General features: G+C 45.8%; 2 protein-coding genes across 2 annotated transcripts; both read left to right on the forward strand.

Moving 5' to 3' along the window:
- Positions 1-1033: 1033 nt before the first annotated feature.
- SMIM10L3 (small integral membrane protein 10 like 3) lies at positions 1034-19835 on the forward strand. The gene is made up of 2 exons (XM_086691878.1): positions 1034-1484; positions 19698-19835. The coding sequence occupies exons 1-2, from the start codon at positions 1299-1301 to the stop codon at positions 19716-19718; spliced, it is 207 nt and encodes a 68-aa protein (XP_086548004.1). The 5' UTR covers positions 1034-1298; the 3' UTR covers positions 19719-19835.
- On the forward strand, positions 19779-21470 carry FAM220A (family with sequence similarity 220 member A). Its single transcript, XM_025923380.2, has one exon. It carries the CDS (start codon positions 19779-19781, stop codon positions 20556-20558), a length of 780 nt encoding a protein of 259 aa, XP_025779165.1. The 3' UTR covers positions 20559-21470.
- Positions 21471-23550: the final 2080 nt, after the last annotated feature.

Below are 23550 nucleotides of genomic sequence, written 5' to 3' on the forward strand. Positions count from 1 at the left end.
CATCTACCTTCACACCATGAAAATCTTTGATAGAAGCCTATATGCTGAAATATGAATGTAAAAACTCACTGTCAAGAAAACAAAACACCCTGAACCAGAACACTAGAAGTTTTGTAAGTTTCAATATTATTACTTTTTTATATTAGGGGCTTAATTCATATTATAATTATTAAAGATCAAAATTAAAAAAAAATGTTTATTTATTTTCCAGAGAGAGAGAGAGAGAGAGAGAGAGAGAGAGAGAGAGAGAGGCAGAGTGCAAGCAAGGGAGGAGCCGAGAGAGAGGAAGACACAGAATCCGAAGCTGACTCCGAGCTATCAGCACACACCCAGTTGCAGGGTGCGAACCCACAAACCCTGAGATCATGACCTGAGCCGAAGTGAGACGCTCATCCGACCGAGCCACCGAGGCGCCCCTAAAGATTAAATTTTAAGGGCTCCTGGGTGGCTCAGGGCATCCGACTCTTAATTTTGGTTCAGATCATGATCTCACGGTTGGCGAGATGGAGCTCCACGATGGGCTCTGTGCTGGCAGCATGGAGTCTGCTTGGGATTCTCGGTCTCCCTCTCTCTCTGCCCCTTCGCCCCCACTCTCTCAAAATAAATAAATAAACATTTAAAACAAGAAAAAAAGATTAAATTTTACATCAGTTAACGTTGAACAACAATGGCTGGAGTCCTGAAACAATCTAAGCGGGGAGCATGTTCTGCCCCTCAGGCCCTTTTTACAATTGCGGTTAGACATGCATTACATAAAACTTACTATTTTAACAATTTTTAAGTGTACAGTTCCGCAGGACTCAGAACACTGACACTGTACAACCCTTTAAAATTCACTCCTCACCTTCTCGTGTATTTTAATTTTCCTACTTACCTTTAGGGGGCAGACGGAGACAACGCATCAGCCTCTCTGGGGGAGCATCCAGCCGCTCCTGGCCCACGCATGCGCGTCTCACCTGCGGAAGGTGACAAGGGGCGGGGTAGGGGGCGGGGCAGAGGTGCGCAGGCGCGGCGCGGGCATTGTGACGTCAGGCCGCGCGGCCCGGCTGGGACCAGGCGGCGGCTCGCGAAGGAGCTTTCCCGAGTGTGACGCGTGGACTCCGCTCCCCGCCGCCCGCCCGCCCCTGGCGTCGCCGCCGCCTCCCTCGCTCCCTCAGCGCGCCGAGCGCGGCCCAGCGGCCCGGGCGGAGGCCCGGGGGCGACGCGGCGCCGAGAGGGCGGGCGGGCTTCGGAGCGCCGGGCGGCCCGAGTCCGCGGCCGGTCGGTGCGCGGCGGGCGGGCGGCGGGCGCCGGTCTATATGGCGGCGGCTCTGTCGGGCCTGGCTGTCCGCCTCTCGCGCTCGGCCGCCGCCCGCTCCTATGGGGTCTTTTGCAAGGGGCTGACCCGCACGCTGCTCATCTTCTTCGACCTGGCCTGGCGGCTGCGCATCAACTTCCCCTACCTCTACATCGTGGCTTCCATGATGCTCAACGTCCGCCTGCAGGTGAGTGAGCCGCGCTCGCCTGGTCCCCTCCCGTGACCCTCCCGAGCGCGGGACCGCCCGCGCCGCCCTCCCCTCCCCGGACGGCGAGGATGCTGACAGGATCTGCCAAGCAGGATGCTGAGTGTACGCCAACCACCGTGCATTTCTCCTGCACCCCACGGAAGAAAAATCCTCGGAGGTTATTGTTGTTCCCTCTGCAAAGGAGGCTGCGGGCGGGGTGGAGCGGCTTGCCCTGGCTGAGGGCCTACAGCTGGGGCGTGGGGTCCGCGGGGATGGTGGATGCTGGCACCGGTGGAAAGGCCCGGGAGAGGAAATTGTGCCCAGAAGGTTGCAAAAGGTTAGGTTTGCGAGATGGGGTTGTGGTTGAGTCTGCTAGTTACCAAACTTGACAAAGCTTTTCAGAAGATTATTTGTGAAACTTAAAAGGATTAGTTGATGTTTGATACGTGTATTTTCTCTCTCCTGGTCGGAGTGGAGGTGGGGTGAGGGTGAAGAGGGAACATAATATTAAGTGGAAGAGGCAGAGACGCAAAACGTTTCAGAGTCCCAAAACTATTCAGATGTGAAATGGTAGACACATACACACTCGGAACCCTGGAGATCACTTTTGCTATAAATGACAGTTTTACATCCCTTGAATTAGCGATGTTTTTTGCTAGTAGGATGGAAAGTTGTCAGATTGAGAAGTATTCCTTTACAGGTGTGTCATAGATGGCTAAATACCAAACTCCTGTTGGATTCCGTTTACACAGCTTGGGGTGCCTGCCTCAGGCTTTGATGGAGGAGGCACAGGTTCCTGCCCTCCTGGAGTTTACAGTCTGACAGTACTTGTGTTGCTTCCTGGTGTGCAAAATGAGGAAGCCTGAGTGGTAGGACCAGGCACGTTGAGACCATGTGGGTGTTGTTCCTCACCCTGGTTTGGTTCTATCAGAACGGAATTATCTCTGTGCCTGGACCTTTAGGTTCTGGGTGCCTATCACTGGTGATGGTAGGCTACTTAAAACCAGTTCTTGATCAAAATTGTGTTAAGGTGAGATGAGATGAACCTGCATATCTACTTCAAGATCCAAATCGGGATATTTTTATGTGAATGAGGGCTTGTGGTATCCGTAAACTAAGGTACCAGACCAGAAGATCTTTCCAGCAGGTGGTATGAACGAGTCAAGTGTGCTGGGTGTGGGGACTGGGGTAAACCAGAAAGCCTGTGCTCTAGTCAGTTGCCACCAGCCAACTGTTGTTTGCCAGATCTAGTGATTTCCAAGAGAAATTGGAAATAGTGATTTTTTGATACCAGATTAGCTCAAGTTTGAAAAAAGTAAACTTTGGCCAAAACAAAACATGGCTTCAGGCTATATTTGACCCCCAAGTTCCTGCTTTGGAACCTTTAGTCTAGAACTGCATTAATGCTTTGCAGTTACATATACAATTACAAGAACTTAAAAAAATAAAAAAAAATAGTAAATATTAAAAAGGGGCGCCTGAGTGGCTCAGTCGGTTGAGCATCCAACTCTTGATTTTGGCTCAGGTCATGATCCCAGGGTCGTGGGATTGAGCCCCATGTCAGGCTCCATGGAGCCTGCTTAAGATTCTCTCTCTCTCCTCTTCTTCCCCACTCACACTCTGATTCTCTCTAAAATAATAAAAATCACCTTTGTCATATGTCCAGTTATCTATTTATGACCACCCCCTAGTCCAAAGTACCATAATCACTCACCTGGACCATCTATTTTTCACCAGGCAGTAGACGAGTCTTTTTTTTTTTTTTTTTTTAACATAGATGCCATTTCCCACAAAACAACAGAACAAAACTTCTCATGGTGCACAATGTAGTTCATGCATTTTTATCCTGCAGATCTGGCTTTTGCCTACCTCTCTTAACTTCTCACTTGAATTTCTCCTTGTTTACTATTCTCTCTCACACTCTTCTGTACTCTTGGTACTCTTCTGCTCCTGGCCATTTGCACAGGCCGTTCTTCCTTTGGTTCTTTGAATGCTGATACAGTTTCACACTTCAGCTCTGATTTCAGAGAGGACTTGTGTGATCACCCTATCTGTATGATTTTGCACTTGCTTTCCATTGCAAGGATATTGAAGGCTTGCCTGTTTAAGTAGTAAGAAATAAAGAATTCCATTTCTAAATAGCATTTCTTTTTTAAAAAAAATTAAAAAAAATTTTTTTAACGTTTATTACTTTTGAGACAGAGAGAGACAGAGCATGAACGGGGGAGGGTCAGAGAGAGAGGGGGAGACACAGAATCTGAAACAGGCTCCAGGCTCTGAGCTGTCAGCACAGAGCCCGACGCGGGGCTCGAACTCATGAGCCGTGAGATCATGACCTGAGCCGAAGTCGGACGCTTAACCGACTTGAGCCACCCAGGCGCCCCAGCATTTCTTTTTTTCTTAAAGAATTCCATTTCTAACATCATGCTTAGGGTTTCCAAATCTCACTGGTTGGTAGTTGTTTGAGAATCCCTGGAACTGTTACTCAAGTACAAATTTCATAACAAGGAATCTGCACTGTTAGGATTGAGGGTAGATGCATATAAGAGGAGGGAAGGGAGCTTTATTTGGAGTGGTTTGGGCACTCACAAGAGCTCAACATTCACCAATCCCCAAAGCCCAGAATGGGTGATTTGGTGCCAGTTAATAGTCCAGGTGCAGAGTGGCGGTAGAGAATTCTGGGAGCTGAGCTGTGGGAGTAGAGTGCGGGCTTGTTCAGTTCAGGGGTGAGTGGGGGCGAGGGAGGCACAAAGTGGTCACCGGGTCCACTAAGAACTGTGTGAGGATTTTAGCTTTGCTCCTGGGCTTGATCAAGTGCTGCAGCAGCCAGCACATGCTGAGGGGGAGACGGTGGAGGTGGGGGAACTTTTTCTTTCCTGTGATAGTCACATCTGCTGCTTTATTTTATTTATTTTTTTAACATTTATTTTTGAGAGAGAGACCGACCGGCCATGAGTGGGGGAGGGGGAAGGGAGAGAGGGAGACACATTATCCGAAGCAGGTTCCAGGCACTGACTGTCAACACAGAGCCCAATGTAGGTCTCGAACCCCCAACCATGAGACCATGAGCTGAGTTGAAGTTGGGCCCCCGACTGAGCCAGGAGCCCCACAGCTGCTGCTTTAAATGCCCCTGTAGGTTTAGAGTTTCTGTTCATTTGTGGACAATTACTAACTTACCTGATTTAAGGGTTTAATGATTCCAGCCTCTTGTAAAGGGAAGTGCCGTGGGAAATAGAATCTGAGCAAGAGGACAGCCGCAGGTCATTGACGCCTTTTTACTCAGAACACCCTGTACCCATCCTCTCCGTTACAGGGGTGCTGGAGTAAAGGACGCCAATTCCCACTTGGTTACTTAGGACCCCCACATCATTTGTTTGTGGGGCAGCGACACATTCTCAGGAGGTTGACATCTGTTTAACGTGAAAGATGATTAAATAGATGCAAAAGGGTTTTGTAAACTGAGAAGGGTTATGATTTTAAAATATTGTTTGCAAGCAATCCTTAATCTGCTAGAGTCCTTAGCATCCTGCTTATTTATACAGAATCTGAAATACAAGGCTGTGGAAAATTAAGAATCCATCCGGAACACTAAATGTAGTAAAAGCAAGATGATAGATTGTGCTGAGAACCTTCGTAACAAGTTATGCCTCCAACTTTGCAGTTCTGCCGCCCATGGGAAGAATTGAGTATCTTAGGCCCTGGTCACCAGATTCTTAGAACCATTAAAAAGGCCTCAAAAGGGTGAGAGAAAAGACTCGGTGAAGGTGGATGACAGCTGTCACACTGAGCAATGTCATGGTCTTCCTTCACGTCAGCCACGTTGCCCTGTGCTGAGCAAGCCCAGGGAAGCTTCCTCTGGCTCCTCTCTGTGCGGCCCCTCTCCTGGGCTGCTCCTAATTGCTCTGTCGTAGTCTCCCTTCTGATGAACTTTCTAAATCCACAGCTCCGTGTTTTCCTGTTTGCCTGTCACTTGAAAATCTGTACTCATTTATTCCAATCAGGTAAAAGAATTCTGGAGTGTGGAGTGTAGGTGGGGTGGGGGAGCTGGTTCCTGTTCTAAATAGAGGGGTGGGTTTCATTGATTAGGTGGCATTTGAGCAAAACCTTGAAGGCAGTGAGGGCTTTAGCTGTGGAGACAGGGAGATGTGTAGGTTAGAAGAGTATCTCATATACTCTTGTAGGGCAGAGAAGGCCCTACAGCTGGTGCAAGCCCCGTGTGTTCTAGAACAGCAGGAGGCTGGTGCGTGAAGCAGGTGCCAGGAGACTCGGACAGAGAGGTTTAGGGGCATTGAAAGGACTTCGGCTTTGATTCAGACTAGATGATTTTGTGTCTGAACAATTTAAAAAAGTAAAGATCCCACATCTTCCTTGCAGGGTCAAGTGCAGCTTGAAAGGAGCCTTAGTTTGTTGCTTGATTGGTAGGAAATGATAGAATATTAAGAAAACGTTGTATAAACTTAAAAGCTTTGTGAAATCTTAAGAGGCCAAGTCAAAATCATCAACTCAGTTAGGAATTTGTTCCAGCTCCTGAAATAAGGAACAACTATATACTTTGAGATGAGAAATACCAAACATGCGGGAAACAAAAATACTATGCAATTCAAATGAATGCTTGAATCATGGTTTGTTTCTTATAAACTTTTGAAAAATTTGTAACCTATGTAAATAGGCTGAAATAGGTTTAAAAAACTTTGAAACCTATATAAAATAGGTTGTACATTGAATACATTGAAAAAACAGTATAGTGAAAACCTGTATCCTTGAATCAAGTTATTTTTAAGTCTCGCACAAAGTCCTATAACGGTTCAAGCAGATATTAAAGTGTATGTGTTAGATCTATATGTACTAATGTTAAAAGATACCAACCACATATAAAGTGAAGAAAAGTAAGGTAAAAACCATTTTTTCGGGACGCCTAGGTGGCTCAGTCAGTTGAACATCTGACTCTTGATTTCGGCTCAGGTCATAATCTCATGGTTTGTGAGTTCAAGCCCCACATCGGGCTCTAGACTGACAGTGTGGAGCCTGCTTGGGACTCTCTCTCTTTGTCCTTCCCCTGCTCACATGGTTTATCTCTCTCTCAAAATAAATAAATAAACTTAAAGAAAAAAAGTTAAAGCATTGTTTTCAGGATGCCTGGTGGCCCAGTTGGTTGAGACTCTCTCTTTTGTTTTTTTAATTTTATTTAAATTCAAGTTAACATATAGTGTAATAAGGGTTTCAGGAGTAGAATTCAGTGATTCATCACTTACATGTAACACCCAGTTGAGCCTCTACTCTTGGTTTCATCTCAGGTTATGATCCCAGGGTCATGAGATTGAGCCCCCTGTCGGTTTCCACACCGGGCATGGAGCCTGCTTGAGATTCTTTCCCTCTCTCTCTTTCTCTGCCCCTCCCCTCTTTGGGCTCTGGCTCTCCCTCATGTGTGTGCGCATGCGCACGCGCGCTGTGTGTCTCTCTCTCTCTCTCTCTCTCTCTCTCTCTCTCTCAAAAACAAATAAGACCCCATTTTTTCATAAATGTGTTGGTCAGTGGCAAACTGGGAGGAGTGGCCCCAAGTCAGGAGGGAGCCTGAGCATTGCTTCTCAAATGACCTGTGGAGAAGGACCAGTGTTTCTTTGCCTCTACAGACAGCGTGGCTTACAAACAACAACCATTTATTTCTCCCAGTTTTGGACACCCAGAAGTCCGAGACCAAGGCACCAGCATGGCCATGCCCTTGTGAGACCCCTCCTGGCTCATAAGCCTGTGTCTTCTCGCTTGTCCTCTCCTGGTCAGGCCTGGGGTTCTCTCTGGGGCCACTTTGTAAGAACACGGATCCCATTCATGAAGGTTCTCCTTTCATGACCTACACGCTTTCCAGAGGCTTCGCCTCCTAATACCATCATCTTTGGGGGTTGGGGTTTCAGCATATGAATCTTGGGGGGGGGGATACAAACATTCAGACCATAGTACCTTCTGATAGCTTTGTAAAGATCAATAAAAATGAATTGCTTTCACATGGAAAAGAATGAACTTGAACTCTTACCTTAGTCTGTATATAAAAATTCACTGAAAATGGATCAAAGACCTAAACACACAAGCTAAAACTGAAAAGCTCTTTTTAAAAAAAAAATTTTTTTTTTTAACGTTTATTTATTTTTGGGACAGAGAGAGACAGAGCATGAATGGGGGACGGGCAGGGAGAGAGGGAGACACAGAATCGGAAGCAGGCTCCAGGCTCTGAGCCATCAGCGCAGAGCCTGACGCGGGGCTCGAACTCACGGACTGCGAGATTGTGACCTGAGCTGAAGTCGGACACTTAACCGACTGAGCCACCCAGTCGCCCCAAAAACTGAAAAGCTCTTAATGTTTATTTTTGAGAGAGAGAGACACACAGAATCCGGAGTAGGCTCCAGGCTCCACACTGTCAGCGCAGAGCCAGGTGCAGGGCTCCAACTCATGAACTTCGAGATCATGACCTGAGCCGAAGTTGGATGCTTGATCCACTAAGCCACCCAGGCACCCCCTGAAGAGCTCTTAGAAGAAAACATAGGGGAAAGTCTTCCTCAAAGCACAGGCAACAAAAGAAAAAGTAGATAAATTGGACTCCTTTAAGACTAAACTTAAAATTTTGTTTGTGAAAGGACACTATCAAGTGTGAAAAGGACAACTTACAGAATGGGAGAAGATGCAAATCATATTTATCTGATAAGAAAAGTGATGGCCCTGTTGGCCATGCCCTGTTCCTTGCCCTGGCCCTGCAGGTGGCCGGGGGGGGGGGGGTCAGCTTCTCTCTCTGAGACACCTGCAGCCCCTTTGAACCATCCCTACCCCAGAGGCATCACAGACCTGATGGTTGAGGGACCGCTCATTTCTTACTGGCAGAGTTTCCCAACCCAGACTTGGGAACCCCCACGCCAAGCTTCCAAGAGCCTCCACTCACAGCCCCAGGTACACATATGAGTCACAGTCCTCACAGACTGAGAAATACTTCCCTGTCCCAGCCGCGCCCCGCCCCCCTCACCCCCTCAGGATGCCTCCTCTCTGCCAGGGAGGCAGTGAAAGCCAATGCTGGGGGGAAAACTAGTCTTTAGGGGAGTGCACATCAAAACCACAATGAGAGTACCACTTAACATCCATTAGGATGGCTATAATAAAATTTTAAAAAGGAAAAAAAATACTGGCTAAGATGTGGAGAAATTAGAACCCTAGTGCACTATTGGTAGGAATGTAAAGTGGTGCAGTTGCTGTGGGAAAGCTTGGTGGCTCCTCAAAAAGTTCAACATAGAATCACTATGTGATGCAGAAGTTCCACTTTTATGGATGTATCCAGAAGATTTGAAAGCAAGGACTTAGACACGTGTACTCCATGGTTCACAGCAGCACTACTCACAGGAGCCAAAATGTAGATGTAACCCAAGTGTCCATCACAGATGAGTGGATAAACCAGATTGTGTCTGTACAATGGAATATTATTCAGCTTTCAAAGGGAATAAAGTTCTGATACCTGCTATAAGTCGGATGAACCTTGAGCCATTATGCTAAATGAAATGTCAGACACAAAAGGACACTTACATGAGGTCCCTAGCGAAGTCAAATTCCTAGGGACAGAAAGTAGAATGGCATTTGCCAGGGGTTGGTGGAAGGGAGGAATGGGGAATTGTCTAATGGAGACAGATTTTCAGTTTGGGAAGATGAAAAAGTTCAGGAAGCGGATGGTTGTCATGGTTTCACAGCAGTGCAGATGTCCTCCATGCCACTGAACTACTCTCGGAAGTGGTTAAAATGATAAATTTAATGTATATTTTACAATTTTTAAAGTGATTGCTAGAAAAATGATCACATCCTTGGATATCGTGTCAATGTTGTCATAAAGGTTTGTTTTTTTCTTTTTAAGTTTGTTATTTAAGTGATCTTGGCACCCCACATGGGGCTTGAACTCATGACCCAGAGATCAAGAGTAACATGCTCTTCTGACTGAACCAGCCAGACGCCCCTCTGAGTGTCTCTTAATTCTGTTGTTCTGTGATCATGGTAACAAACTGGGGAAAGGGGATTATAGGGCGGTGGCTCCTGCCTTTACAAGAACTTTGGCTTGTACTCTGCGTGAAATGGGAGATGGTTCACTGAGATGTGACTTAATGTGATTTACTTTTTTAAAGGACCATTTTTTTTTAAAACCTTTATTGGAACATTCAGATATACACAGAGTAGCTATATATGCATGTCTCCATCACCCGTCTTCAGTAAAGCTCCGCTCTTTGCTCATCTTGTTTTACGTTTTTCCTCAGGCCTACACCATCTTCGTCTCCTCACCTCACCCTGGGGCGTTTTTAAAAAAAATCTCAGACTGGATCACTGTTTTGCTTTTTAACTTTTACTCTGAAATGCTTGGACTTGGAGAAAAGTTGTGAAAAGAGTGCCAAGGGCTCCCATAGACCCTTTGCCCACCTTCTAATGTTGGGGGGATGACTGTATCGTGGCACAGTTCTCAAAACTGAGAAATGAACATCAGTCCGATACTATTTGGATATCACCAGTTTTTCCTGCTACGTCCTTTTTCTTTTCCAGAACCCCATGCTGCATTTAGTTGCTGCGTCTCCTCAAATCAGTGACACTTCCTTAGCCTCGTCTGGTCTTTTCTGTCCATCAGTTGGACATCCAGGCTGTTTTCACTTTTGGGCTGTTACGAGTCATGCTCCTTGGGAACATTCACGTACAGGGTTTGTGTGGACGTTTTCATTTCTCTTGGATATTAGCTAGGAGTTATTGTATAACAATAATCCTGTTTTGAACCATTTCACAAGGGTCACTCCTGCACACCACAGTTGAGGGTGGAAGCAGGGAGACTCTTGGGAATGCTGGAGGGAAACGGGCCGAGGCACCTCATCAGCAGGGGAGATACTGGGAGGCCCTTGCCGTGTGGTGTATTTTGGTGTTTGAGCCAACACACCTTCCTTAAAAGACATGGTGTGTGAGAGACTCAATCACGTTTCTTGTGAACTACCCATGTTCTTGGCCCATTTTTCTGTTGTGTTTTGGTGGTGGTCTCAATTTCTTAGAGTCTTGTTGAAAAGGTTTTTTGTTTGTTTTTTGTTTTAGCTACTTGCCTTTATGGTGTGTGTTTGACATACTGAAATTTATTTTTTAATCTTGTTTCTTCCTTCCTCCCTTCCTTCCTACTTTCCTCCCTACCTAAGTCCAGTGTGGAGCTTGAACTTACAACCCTTAGATCAAGAGTTACATGTTCTCAACGACTGAGCCAGCCATGCACCCCCGAAATTTATTTTTATGTAGTTAAATTTAATAATCTTTTCTGACCTTTGGGTTTGTCCTAGTCAGAAGGCCTTCCCGACTCTTAGGTTATGAGGAATTCAGCCCTATTTTATTCTGGTAAATATGTATATATATTGTGATACGGATCCAAACTGCACTGCCATCAAAACTTGGTGTGAATGACATTTTTGTCCTTGCGTGTATGTTAACTTGTGTGTGTGTAAGCTTCGAGAAGAGCCCTGTTTGTCCTAACACCAGCACCTAGAACAGTCCTGCTCAGTGTCGGGGCTCAGTGAACACTTACACGTTGAATCTGTAGCAGCAAATCGTAGGAGTAGAATCCCGGAGGAAAGGTTATATGCCCTTGTGAATAATTTTTCAAGTTAAACACCCAACTTGCCCTCCCCTGGGGTTTCTCGTACTCTGCTTCCTCCGGCGATGCAGGGGGTACCTCCGGGTGCTCCCCGTTTGCTGGTCGGCCACCGCAGCTGGGTCTGGGCTTCTACCCCTCCACGGAAACGCACTGGTGTGTGTTGAGACCACTTAACACGGTGCCATCAGCGGGCAGTGCTGTGTGTCCTGCTTTACAGAACCCCTCAGCCGCGTTGTTATTGTTCATCCCCTAAAACAGTGTCGACGATGGTGCTGACCGCAGCTGTGTATGTGAGGCCGGTCAGAGGGGACGCCAGGCGCTTTCACACATTGAGTCCTCACAGCACCGTGAGGACAGAGGACTGTCTGAGGCCCCCGAGCCGGGACACAGCCTGGCCCTCAGATGTGTGAGTGTGCCTTTGGTCCGGGTGAGAGGAGGACGACACAGGGCGGTGGCTAGTGAGAGCTGCACAGTTGGCTCTTAAGGGCAGGTATGGTCGGGATGTGCTGAGTGATTAGTGACAGGAGCTCTGCACTTGCAGTGCTTCCTGTGGTTATGATTCAGCTTAATGTGGACATGACTGAGTTGTTCTGTTTCTCATCCTCTAAGCAGGGTAACAATTTTTAAGTTTTACTTTTTTAAACTTAAAAGTTTATTTATTGTGTGTGTGAGAGAGAGAGTGTGTGTGCGAAAAGGGGAGGGGCAGTGAGAAGGAAGGGAGAGAATCCCAAGCAGGATTTGCCCTGTCAGCGCAGAGCCCCATGTGGGGCTTGAACTCACGAACCCTGAGATCATGACTTGAGCTGAAATCGAGAGTCGGACGCTTAACCAACTGAGCCACCCAGGTGCCCCTAGATTTTAGTTTTTATTTCCTTAAGTAATCAGCATGTCCACCATGGGGCTTGAAGTCACGACCCCAAGATCAGGAGTTGCACGCGCTTCCGACTGAGCCAGCCTGGTGCCCGTAAGCTGGGTAGCAATTTGAGGAATGTGTGTTGGCCACTTACTCAGTCTGATGGTTTTAGTCACGAGCGCAGCGATGTTAAGGTCTGCGAATGTTCACGTCTGGAAGCCGGCGAGGCCAGGATGGGCCTGGAAGCGTGTTTGTGAGCCATTGTAAGGCAGGACGCCAATCCAAGCTCATTGTCCCAACCCTGCTGTTGAGCTGTCTTCTCGCCAGCCCCCTTTGGGAATAGCCTTGCCAGCTGGCTTTCAGCAGCATAGAGGCCAGGATATTTTTAGTTTATGGAGCGGTGTATCCAGACTGTCAGGTCCCTGAGGCCATTAATAGCTCAGGTTAGAGAAGGTAAGGTGACAGCAGTCAGAGAGGGCAGCAGCTGCCTAATTGGGTCAGGCCTATTGTCATGCAGCGGGTCAGCTGCGTCCAGCAGGCAAGGATTTTGGTGGAAGATGATTTCTCGTGTCTGGACTGGAGATCATGGGTATACCCAGATAATCCTGTTGCCCTGTGCACATGACCCCTCTGGTCTTGTGGTTCCATTTTCAACCTGTGTCATCTTTTTGTGGGGGGATGTGGGGTGAGGGAGTACATTCAAGAATTTACTTCCAGTATTGCGCTTGATTTTTCCTGAATCATACTGTCTTGAACTTCAAAATAGACTCCTTCCTTCATTCTGATGGTCAACATTTTGGGGGATAAGTTTGTTTGCCACAGTTTATGTTGCTTATTATTGGGGAGTGGAAATGAGATTTCTAGGGACAAGGACAGTTAACTGTATAATCGTGTATAACTGTATAACTATAATTGTGTACTTTATTGGGTACAACATAATGTACCTATATATATATACATATATATATGTAACGGAGTGAGAATAAGTTACAAAAAATATTTCACAAAGACAAATACCACGTGATTTCACTTATATGTGGAATCTAAAAAACAAAACAAATGAATACACGAAAGCAGAAACAGACCCATAAATACAGAGAACAGACTGATGGTTGCCAGAGGGGAGGGGGTTGGAGAGATGGGAAAAATGGGTGAAGGGGGACGGAAGTACAGGCCTCTAGTTATGGAGTGATTAAGTCACGGGCACGGAAGGTACAGCATAGAGGATATAGTCAGTGGTGCTGTGATAGTGTTTTATGGTGACAGATGGTGGCCACCCTTGCAGGGCAGAGCATGATGCATAGAATTGTCAGGTCACTTTGTTGGACACTTGAAACTCATCTAACTACTTCAATAAAACAATATTTCATAAATGACTACATGCTTAGAAGTTATTTGAAAGTTATTTCTGGGGGCGCCTGGGTGGCGCAGTCGGTTAAGCGTCCGACTTCAGCCAGGTCATGATCTCGCGGTCCGTGAGTTCGAGCCCCGCGTCAGGCTCTGGGCTGATGGCTCAGAGCCTGGAGCCTGTTTCCAATTCTGTGTCTCCCTCTCTCTCTGCCCCTCCCCCGTTCATGCTCTGTCTCTCTTTGTCCCAAAAATAAATAAACGTTGAAAAAAAAAATAAATTAAAAAAAAAAAGTTATTTCTGGCTCTCAAAATATAAGTAATGTGTGTGTCTAATATCGGAAGAGTTAGCTAGTTGAGGAATCAGAGCCAAAATGTTTTCCTGGACCTGAAGTACTTTTGTCAAGAGATTAAATACATAATTACTGAATTTACTAAAGAAGTAGATCTTCAATGAACAGTTTATTCTATCGGGGCATCTGGCTGGCTCAGTCAGAAGAGCATGCGACTCTTGATCCTTGGGGTTGGGAGTTCGAGCCACATGCTGGGTGTAGAGATTACTAAAAAAAAACAAAGAAACTTAAAAAAAAAAAACAAGAATTCTAGGGGTGCCTGAGTGGCTCAGTTGGTTGAGTGTTTGACTCTTGATTTTGGCTGAGGTAATGATCTCAAGGTTCATGGGATCAGGCTTGTGCTGACAGTGCAGAGCCTGCTTGGGATTCTCTATCCTTTGTTCTCTGCTCTCCCCACCCCTCTCGCATGCATGCTCTCTCAAAATAAATAAATAAACTAAAAAAACCTGTTGTAGCATTAATAAATATGTGATTATTTTAGTGGTACCTCAGCTAAGTATTTTATTTATTTTTTTTTTTTATTTTTTTATTTTATTTTTTTTTTTTTAAAATTTTTTTTTTTCAACGTTTATTTATTTTTGGGACAGAGAGAGACAGAGCATGAACGGGGGAAGGGCAGAGAGAGAGGGAGACACAGAATCAGAAACAGGCTCCAGGCTCCGAGCCATCAGCCCATAGCCTGACGCGGGGCTCGAACCCACGGACTGCAAGATCGTGACCTGGCTGAAGTCGGACGCTCAACCGACTGCGCCACCCAGGCGCCCCCCTCAGCTAAGTATTTTAACACAATTCTGGAAAACCTCCCATCTTTCTGAACGGCACTAAGTTCTAGTACAAGGACATACTGAAAATGGTTAGAACTAACTTTCCTGAGAGTTGGCCCCTGTTAAATGACGTGTTTTTTTTCTTAAGAATTTTTTTAAAACCTATTTTAATATGTATTAAAAATATATTTGAGAATGCTTCAATTTCAGAAAAAATGTTCGTTTAGTACATTTCAAATCAGTAAAGTAAATGGAAGGTTTGAAAGAATGTGCTTTGCAAAGTTACTTTGAAAGAACTGGCCAGGGAAGCTGATGAGATTTTGAGGTGGTGAACTTTGAAAGTACATTTCACCCTTGAACAATGTGGGGGGTTAGGAATGCTGACTGCTGTGCAGGTGAAGATCCACATATACATTTGACTCCCCCCCCCCCCCCCCCAAACCTAACCTTCCAATAACATAGTTGATTAACATGTATTTTGTATCATATACTGTATTCTTACAAAAAATAAGCTAGAGGAAAGAAAATGTTATCTTTAGGAAGAGAAAATACATTTTATAGAACTGCACTATATTTATTGAAAAAGACCCGTGCATTTCAAACCGGTGTTGTTCAAGGGTCAGCTGTATTGGTTTTGAATTGTCCCCAGAATCCATACTTACAAGATTGCACCTCTTAAAAGTTCTCATCACAGGAAAAGAATTGTGATTATGTGTGGTGATGGATGTTGACTTGTGGTGATCATTTTGTAATATTTGCAAATATTGAATCATGTCATACACCTGAAACTAATATAATGTTAGGTCAGTTAAAAAAAGTGTATTTTACATTTGTGTATTACTTTATACTGTTCAAATACATTTTTATCAGGTCTGTACAGAAATGGTCACATTTCTATTGGTAAAAAGTTGGGTTTTTTTGTTTTTGTTTTTTTTTTTTTTTTTTTAGTTTATTTATTTATTTTTAATTTTTTTTTTTAACGTTTATTTTTGAGACAGAGAGAGACAGAGCATGAATGGGGGAGGGCCAGAGACAGGGAGACACAGAATCTGAAACAGGCTCCAGGCTCTGAGCTGTCAGCACAGAGCCTGACGTGGGACTCGAGCTCACGGACCGTGAGATCACGACCTGAGCCGAAGTTGGACACTTAACCGACTGAGCCACCCAGGCGCCCCTAGTTTATCTATTTTTGACAGAGACAGAGTGAGAGCATGAGCTGGGGAGGGGCAGAGAGAGAGGAAGACATAGAATCCGAAGGAGGCTCCAGGCTCCCAGCTGTCAGTACGGAGCCCGACGCGGGGCTCAGACTCACAAACTGTGAGATTATGACCTGGGCCGAAGTCGGACGCCCAACCGACTGAGCCACCCAGGCGCCCCTATTGGTAAAAAGTTTTGAGCATGCCCTGCAAATAGAGATGTATGTACTTATTTATGAACTATACATTTTGCTCTACCAAAATATGGTATATATTGTAAAACATGGAAAAAGTTAAAAGGGCAATGAGATAAAATGAACTAGACACAGATCATCTGGTATTTTCTCCTCTGTTCGTTGAGGTGGGATCACTCCATTTAGCAACTGCTAGACTAGAAGACTGTATGAAGTTTAGCGTTTACTTGGAGCTAAGTTGTTTGTGTAAGAAACACGACTAACCACCCTCTTTTTGAAGCGCTCAGTGCCGTTGGTGTCTATGACCATGAGTTTCTCAAGGTGCTTTGTGCCTTCCTCCTTGGTGGCTCTGGTGGGCCCCGTGCTAGATCTTGGTCGGACCCGGCCTTCTGTATCGTACCATCTTTCTGTCTTCTCTTTGGACGTGTTTTACCAGGGCCATCATTTTATCTACCTCCCCAGAGCTGGAGACTTCAGAATTAGGTCCTCAGTTCTGACATCACTCTTGAGCTCACGACTTGATTAATAATCCAGTTGCTTGCCCAGTTCCCATAGTCAGCCTCTTTGTGTCCCCATCTGAGCTGTTTGGTGCTCCTCCCGACCTGCTGCTCCTTTACGTTCTCTGTTAATGACACCTTCGTTACCCAGAATCGAAAGTCAGAGAAACCTGTGGTTGTCTCTCTTTCTGCCATCTGTCAGCCACCAACTGGGAAAATGCTCCATCTCTCCCCTTCCCTCACAGCTTCACTTCTTTCCCTGCACTATTGGAATAACCTCCTAATTGGTCTAACATGATTCTTGTCCAGTCTAGCCACCACACTGCAGCCAAGTAATTAATCTGAAATGCACATCCAGCCCAAGAAGATCCCTCAGTGACTTTCCATCACCTGCTGATGGAGGCCAGGCTCCCTGAACTGTGGCCACTGCCTCTCGTGAGCTCCTGTTGGCTCCACGGCCCCATCCCTTAGCTCTCTGCTCCTGCTTCAGCCTCCAGTAATACCTGTTTATTTCCTTCCCAGTGTACCCTCTTTAACTTTTCAAAAAATGTAACACACACACTCCTCTAGCTTAGAGGAGTCTCCTAGTTCCCCTAGTTCAAGAAACTGCAGCTTTCTGCCTCCCATTTCTCTGTCCCCGGTGCCAAGCCTTTCAGGTACAGCTGATTCTCCTGGTGCGTGTTTCTCTGTCTTGGAATTACATTGTGTTTTTGCTTCTGGACTCTTCACTCTTAGGCTTTGTCTTTGTGTTACTGGGGGAGATGAGTGTCAGCTCTTTCACCGGCTTCTGCCTCACGCCTCACTTTTGCATCCCTCCTTTTCCCAACAGAGTTGTGCGTTTTTGTTAGATCGATGCTCCTTAGGCTAGTCTCTTAGAAAAATTATTAAATACAATTTATGTATTTCTTTATTTTACATGTATTGATGCTCTGGGGTTATGGTTGTTTGTTTTTTTTTTTATTTTTTTTTCAACTTTTTTTTTTTTTTTTTTTTTTTTTTTTGGGACAGAGAGAGACAGAGCATGAACGGGGGAGGGGCAGAGAGAGAGGGAGACACAGAATCGGAAACAGGCTCCAGGCTCCGAGCCATCAGCCCAGAGCCCGACGCAGGGCTCGAACTCACGGACCGCGAGATCGTGACCTGGCTGAAGTCGGACGCTTAACCGACTGCGCCACCCAGGCGCCCCTATGGTTGTTTTCAACATTTTTTTTTAACTCGTTAATGAGGGAACTATTGAGATATTATGATCAGTTTAAAGAAAAATTTAGGGGTGCCTGGGTGGCTCAGTTGGTTGAACGTCTGACTCTTGATATCAGCTCGGGTCATGATCTCATGGTTTGTGGGTTCGAACCCCTCATCGGGCTCTCTGCTGTCAGCACAGAGTCTGCTTCAGATCCTCTGTCCCCCTTTCTCTTTGCCCCTCCCCCACTTGTGTATGCAGTCTTGCCCACAAAATAGATAAACGTTAAAAAAAATTTTAAAGGAGAATTTAGACAAAACATACATTATCAGGAATGCCACAGTGAAGTTACAGGTGGATGTAAAATTTGTATCAACAGGGGAATAATCATTTGCATTCCTCTGGACAAAACGTTTATTTCTTTGGATAAGAAATAATTTGCCAGGGTGCCTGGGTGGCCCAGTCGATTGAAGGTCCAACTTTTGGTTTCAGTTCAGGTCATGATCGTAGGGTTGTGGGATTGAGCCCCATGTCAGGCTCTGCACTGAGCATGGGGCCTGCTTAGGATTCTCTCTCTCTCCCCCTCTGCCCCCTCTGCTGCTTGCATGCTGTCTCTCTCTAAAATTAAAAAAAAAAAAAATTGCCTTCTCATATTTTCTATAACTTACAGAGTTTGTGAAGCAGCTCAGAGAAAGGAGTAGGGCCCCGTAAACTTAGATAACCCTAAGGATGCACTGGACAGGGCACCCTGTCATCGGGTCAATTTCATGGCCTTTCACAGTCTTTCCTGACCTCTTTCCCGTTTGGAACATAATGATGTCAAAGAAATATTGCTCTTGGTAACAGAAAAAGGCTGCTCCCATTAGGGTTGCAGGTGCAGCAAGAGTGTTAGCCATATGGGCCACCTTGAGTTTGCTCTTGAACAACACTGAGGTCACAAATCAACTTCTGTCCTGAAGTTTTCATGCAGAATCTAAGATTGGGTGTTTGTTTGTTTGTTATTTGAAAGGGTTCAAGTGAGCGAGGGGCAGAGAGAGAGAGAATTCCACAAGGGGCAGAGAGAGAGAGATAGAAGCAGGGCTCACTTGAAGTGGGACTCGTGTTTTTACCCCAATGGGGCTAGTGTTCACCTGAAGCAGGGCTCAAGCTCACCTAGTGTGGGGCTCGTGGTTTGTTATCTTGTTTTTGTGTTTTTTTTTTTTTTTTTTTTTTTTACCTGAAGCAGGACTTGAGTTCACCCTATGGGGGACTTGAACTTACAAACCATGAGATCATCACTTGAGCCACAGTCAGATGCCTAAGCCCAAGAAACTTTCTCCTCATTTTTACTTGTAGTACCTATAAAGTCGGATAAATTATTCTCTTACCAAAGCTCCAAAATTTGCTGCGGTTCCTGACCTGCCAGCTGTTCCTTACCACCTCGAGGCCATGATGTTGTATGCCAGGACCCCTCCACGCTGGCTTTTCCTGAGAGGGCTTTGTAGACATGAGATCCATAAATAAAGTTGACCTTGATTCCTTAAAACTGGCTTGTCATGCCTGAGTCACTGAGAATCATTCTCAAATAGGACACACATCAGGTAAGGCCTTGGTTTGCGTAATTGAATCACTTAATTATATTCTGATTAGAGAGAGGACAAATTTTTATTGAACCTACAGAAATAACTAAATAGCTCTGAAAAGTACAAAGCCTAAGAGTGTATCTTTTTCTTATTTTTAAGTAAGTATTTTTAGGAAACACTGCATTAATAAAGTACTGGTTTTTTTGGTTTGTTTTTTAATATTGTTCTTTTTGTTATGATCTCTAATTGGTAGGTTGTCATCCTGTTTTTTTTTGTTTTTAATATTTTACTTATTTTTGAGAGAGAGAGAGAGAGACAGAGTGTGAGCAGCAGAGGGACAGAGAGAGAAAGGGAGACAGAGTTCGATGCAGGCTCCAGGCTCTGAGCTGTCAGCACAGAGCCTGACATGGGTCTCGAATCCACCAACCGTGGGATCATGACCTGAGCTGAAGTCAGACGCTCAACTGACTGAGCTGCCCAGGCGCCCCCATCCTGTTTTCTATCAAAACGTAGGAATCCTTGGTACCAGAGACAGCTCAAGAGATCTTCATATTTGTCAGGAAACCACCTGATGTGTGTAGGCTCTTTTAAGACTCTGTCTTCCTAATAATACGTTAATTTGGTTATCTTTTCCAGGTTCATATTGAGATCCATTGAAGGCCTTCTGCTGACTGACAAAGGCAGGTCATCAGGATACCACACCAGAAAACACGCAGCATGAGGGACAGAGTGGGGGCTCTGGGCACCTGCCCCGGGAAGGTGAAGGGGGCAGGAGGGGACTCAGACAAGTTGCCGTGTGGACTTGAAGGAGCACAGGGGGAGAGCCCTTGCCCGTCCTCCCAGATGCACATGCCTGTGGATGACGTAGATGGAACTTCAAAAAATGAGGAGTTGTCACCAGAAGTGAAAAATGCTCTGAGTGAGGTCAGCCTCTCGCTTCATAGTGGCAACAAAGCTCTTCCGTATTTGAAAGAATCATTAAGAAGAAGTTCAGCTCCCGCGGCGGCCCAGAGCAAGACTGTGGATCTGTCCTGTGCTCCTGCGGGAGAGCATTGTGCTGGGGTGTCGTGTTGGGGTGGGGGAGCTCTGGCGAGGGGCTGGTCGGGAGGAGGGCCCAGGGCCAGCGACAGCCACAGAGGATGGTGCCACAAAGGAGAGCCTTGGGGGCCAGGACTACCGTGCCTTCAGAAACGGTCAGAAATGGGGATTTCTGAGGAGGACCTGCCAAGTGCTCTTCTAGAGGGGCGAGGCTCCGAGTCGGAACTGTCTTGCCTGCATCTCGTCCGGTCGACACTGCTGAGCGCACGCCCCGAAGTACTCCTGACTGATGAGACAGAATGTGTTTTCCTTGGCTGTTCAAAGCCCGCGTTTTCAGAGCAAACAGAATACAAGAAAACGCTCTCACGTGTACGAAGTCTCTCAGCCGATCTGCAGACAACAGCAGGGTTGCTGGCTCTACCAGCTTTGGAGGTAGCGAATCCGTTTGGCCGTAGTTAAGGTGCGAGCACAACAATAAAAGTAGTGAGATTAATTTTAAAAGCTGTCTTAGAATGATTTCTTCGACACTGGTCTGGATGCCTGTTACGGGGCAGTGAGGTTCCTGCCTCAGTTGGTGTGAGCAAAGGAAGTGGAATTGAAAGTCCTGGGAAGTTGTTGCTGCGGGAGGAGATTTTTTAGCCTGCTTTAAATTGTGCTCAAAACACATTGAGTATTGGGCTGCCACTTCAAGGAGAACATTAATACATCCCGTATCAATATCAGGTTAGAACGTGAAGACTTAACGGAATTCTTTATGGATCTTCAGCACTCATTGCCAAGGGCTACTGCCCCAGGTACTGTGTCCCCAGGCCGTCTGCTCGGCTGCTGTTTGTACAAGCCAGCCCCTCCGTAGTTGACAGCTGTCCCCGTTTCCGCATTCTGTAGAATAATTTTGGGCTGCAGCACAATTTGACTTCTATCCTCACGTCTCCTCTCCTTCCACTGGAAACGCCATTTAAATGGAGGCCCTACAGTGAACGTTGCAATATTAAATGTACTTTTAGTATAGTCCTTTCTCAAACTGGGAGCCCTACCAGTGTCGCCTAAAATAAAAGCAAGCTTGGGACTTGTCTGCTGCAGCTCAGCTGGGGAGAGACGGACCTAGTGTTTCCCTTACAAGAAGGTTCCAGTTCCTAGGAGTGGAGGTATCTCTTATACTAACGTTTTTTCTGAGGTAACGCCTCTGGTTGTTGATAACTTCGATAAAGGTCACTTCAGAGCGTGGAGTTTTTAAGGAGTCCCAAAGTGAGACTTCACCGTTTTCGGGGCTATCAATTGCCTGTATCCGTTTGTGTGCTGTTTCAGTGTTTTGGGAAAGTGAAAAATGAAAACTTGTTACTTAGCATAATAAATGTCTTATTTTAAGTGTGTACAGCCTTGGCTCCTCTTGTCTTTTATCAACGCTGCCTTCCTCGTACTGAGAAGTCTCTTGGCGCCAGTCCAGGTATGCTGCTGGTTTAGAAGACCAGAAGCAAAGCCTGAAAAACCGAGAAGCCAGGTCGGAACTCAGCTCTCACTTTCCTCCCAGGATATAGCGAGAGGTGCTGTGATTCTCTGGGGCGGTGCTCATCACGATCACGGCCAGGCTGAAGGATGGTTGGGGCAGTGAAAACCCTGGTCAGAGGACCCCTGTTTGGGGTCAGTGATGGACGGTGAGGCGACACAGGGAAATGTTTTACAATGGGAACTGTTTTCTTGTCAAGCCCTCCCCTGCACCCTACCTTTGTTTTAAACTAAGTTTCCTCCTTTGGGACAGAACTTTCCATGACCCATCGACTGTTTTATTTCCTTTGTTTTATAAGTTACAAGTGTATACATTTTCAACCAATTGCAAAGAACAAATCTGGAATTCTCTATTTAGTACCAGATGCTAGGTTAATAAATTTGGAATATCTGGGGCACCTGGGTGGTTCAGTCAGTTGAGCATCTGCCTGGCTCAGGTTATGATCTCGTGGTTTGTGAGTTCGAACCCTGCATCGGACTCCCTGCTATCAGCGTGGAACCCGCTTCGGATCCTCTGCCCCACTTTTTCTTTGTTTGCCCCTCCTCCGTTCTGTGCTCACTCAGTCGCTCACTCTCAAAAATGAATGTTAAAAAAAAAAAAAAGGCCTCAAGATATTGAGGTTGGTTGTGAGATCGAGCCCCTGTGTTGGGGCTCTGTCAGTGCTGTCAGCGTTGAGCCTGCTTGGGATTCTCTTTCCCTCTCTGCCACTCCTCCGCTTGTGCCCTCTCTCAAATCAACTGAAAAAAAACCAAAAAAAACAAAAAAACTGGGATGTCTTAATGTGGTTATATACTAAGGTATGTGGTTTTTAAAAATTTGTTTTAATGTTTGTTTATTTTTGAGAGAGCCTGAGCGGGGCAGGGGCAGAGCTAGGGAGACAGAAACTGAAGCAGGCTCCACGCTTTGAGCTGTCAACACAGAGCCTGATGTGGGACTCGAACCCACAAACTGTGAGGTCATGACCTGAGCTGAAGTTGGACCCTTAACTGACTGAGCCACCCAGGTGCCCTAGGTATGTTTTTTTTCTGAATTCTGGTTTGAGGAAACTTCACAATAACTTTTTTTCTTTAAAAAAAAAAATTTTTTTTTGTTGAACGTTTTATTTATTTTTGAGACACGGAGAGACAGAGCATGAACAGGGGAGGGTCAGAGAGAGGGAGACACAGAATCTGAAGCAGGCTCCAGGCTCTGAGCTGTCAGCACAGAGCCCGATGCGGGCTCGAACTCACGGATCGCGAGATCATGACCTGAGCTGAAGTCGGCTGCTTAACCGACAGCCACACAGACGCCCCCACAATAACTTTTTTCTTTAATATTTTTTAAATGTTTATTTTGAGAGAGGAGAGAGTGAGTGGGGCTGTGGGGCAGAGAGAGAGAGAGAGAGAGAATGAATCCCAAGCGGGCTCCTCACTGACAGCATGGAGCCGGACCTGGGGCTCATTCTCACTAACTGTGAGATCATGACCTGAGCTGATATCAAGAATCAGACACTGAACGGACTGAGCTACCCAGGCGCCCCAAACATTTTAAATTTAGAAACACTCCCCATGGTACAAAATCTTGGATTTGGTTATTCACTTTTGGAAATCATAATTTTTTTCTTTATATTTTATTTTTTTAATGTTTATTTTTGAGAGAGACAGCATTAGCAGGGGAGGGGCAGAGAGACAGGGTGACACAGAATCCAAAGCAGGCTCCAGGCTCCCAAGCTGACAGCAGAGAGCCCGATGCCGGGCTTGAACCCACGAACTGTGAGATCATGACCTGAGCCGACGTTGGATACTTAACCGAGTGAGCCACTCAGGTGCCCCTGGAAATCATAATTTTTAACGTTGGAATGAAAGAACCAATTTAACATTGGTCTTGAGGTGATTATGGAGTTAGTTGCAAGCCTATAAAGAATAAGAAATTAAACTTGCATTGAAATAGATCCTTGTATGATGACCG

Source organism: Puma concolor, chromosome E3, assembly GCF_028749965.1.
Source record: "Puma concolor isolate L17-30 chromosome E3, mPumCon1.1.hap2, whole genome shotgun sequence".
Lineage (NCBI taxonomy): Eukaryota > Metazoa > Chordata > Mammalia > Carnivora > Felidae > Puma > Puma concolor.

Excerpts from the sequence above, each read along its gene's own strand:
- FAM220A (XM_025923380.2), top strand. The coding sequence starts at position 19,779 with ATGAGGGACAGAGTGGGGGCTCTGGGCACCTGCCCCGGGAAGGTGAAG.
- SMIM10L3 (XM_086691878.1), top strand. The coding sequence starts at position 1,299 with ATGGCGGCGGCTCTGTCGGGCCTGGCTGTCCGCCTCTCGCGCTCGGCC. Across the intron at positions 1,485-19,697 it reads TGCTCAACGTCCGCCTGCAG|GTTCATATTGAGATCCATTG; the intron begins GTGAGTGAGCCG and ends TATCTTTTCCAG.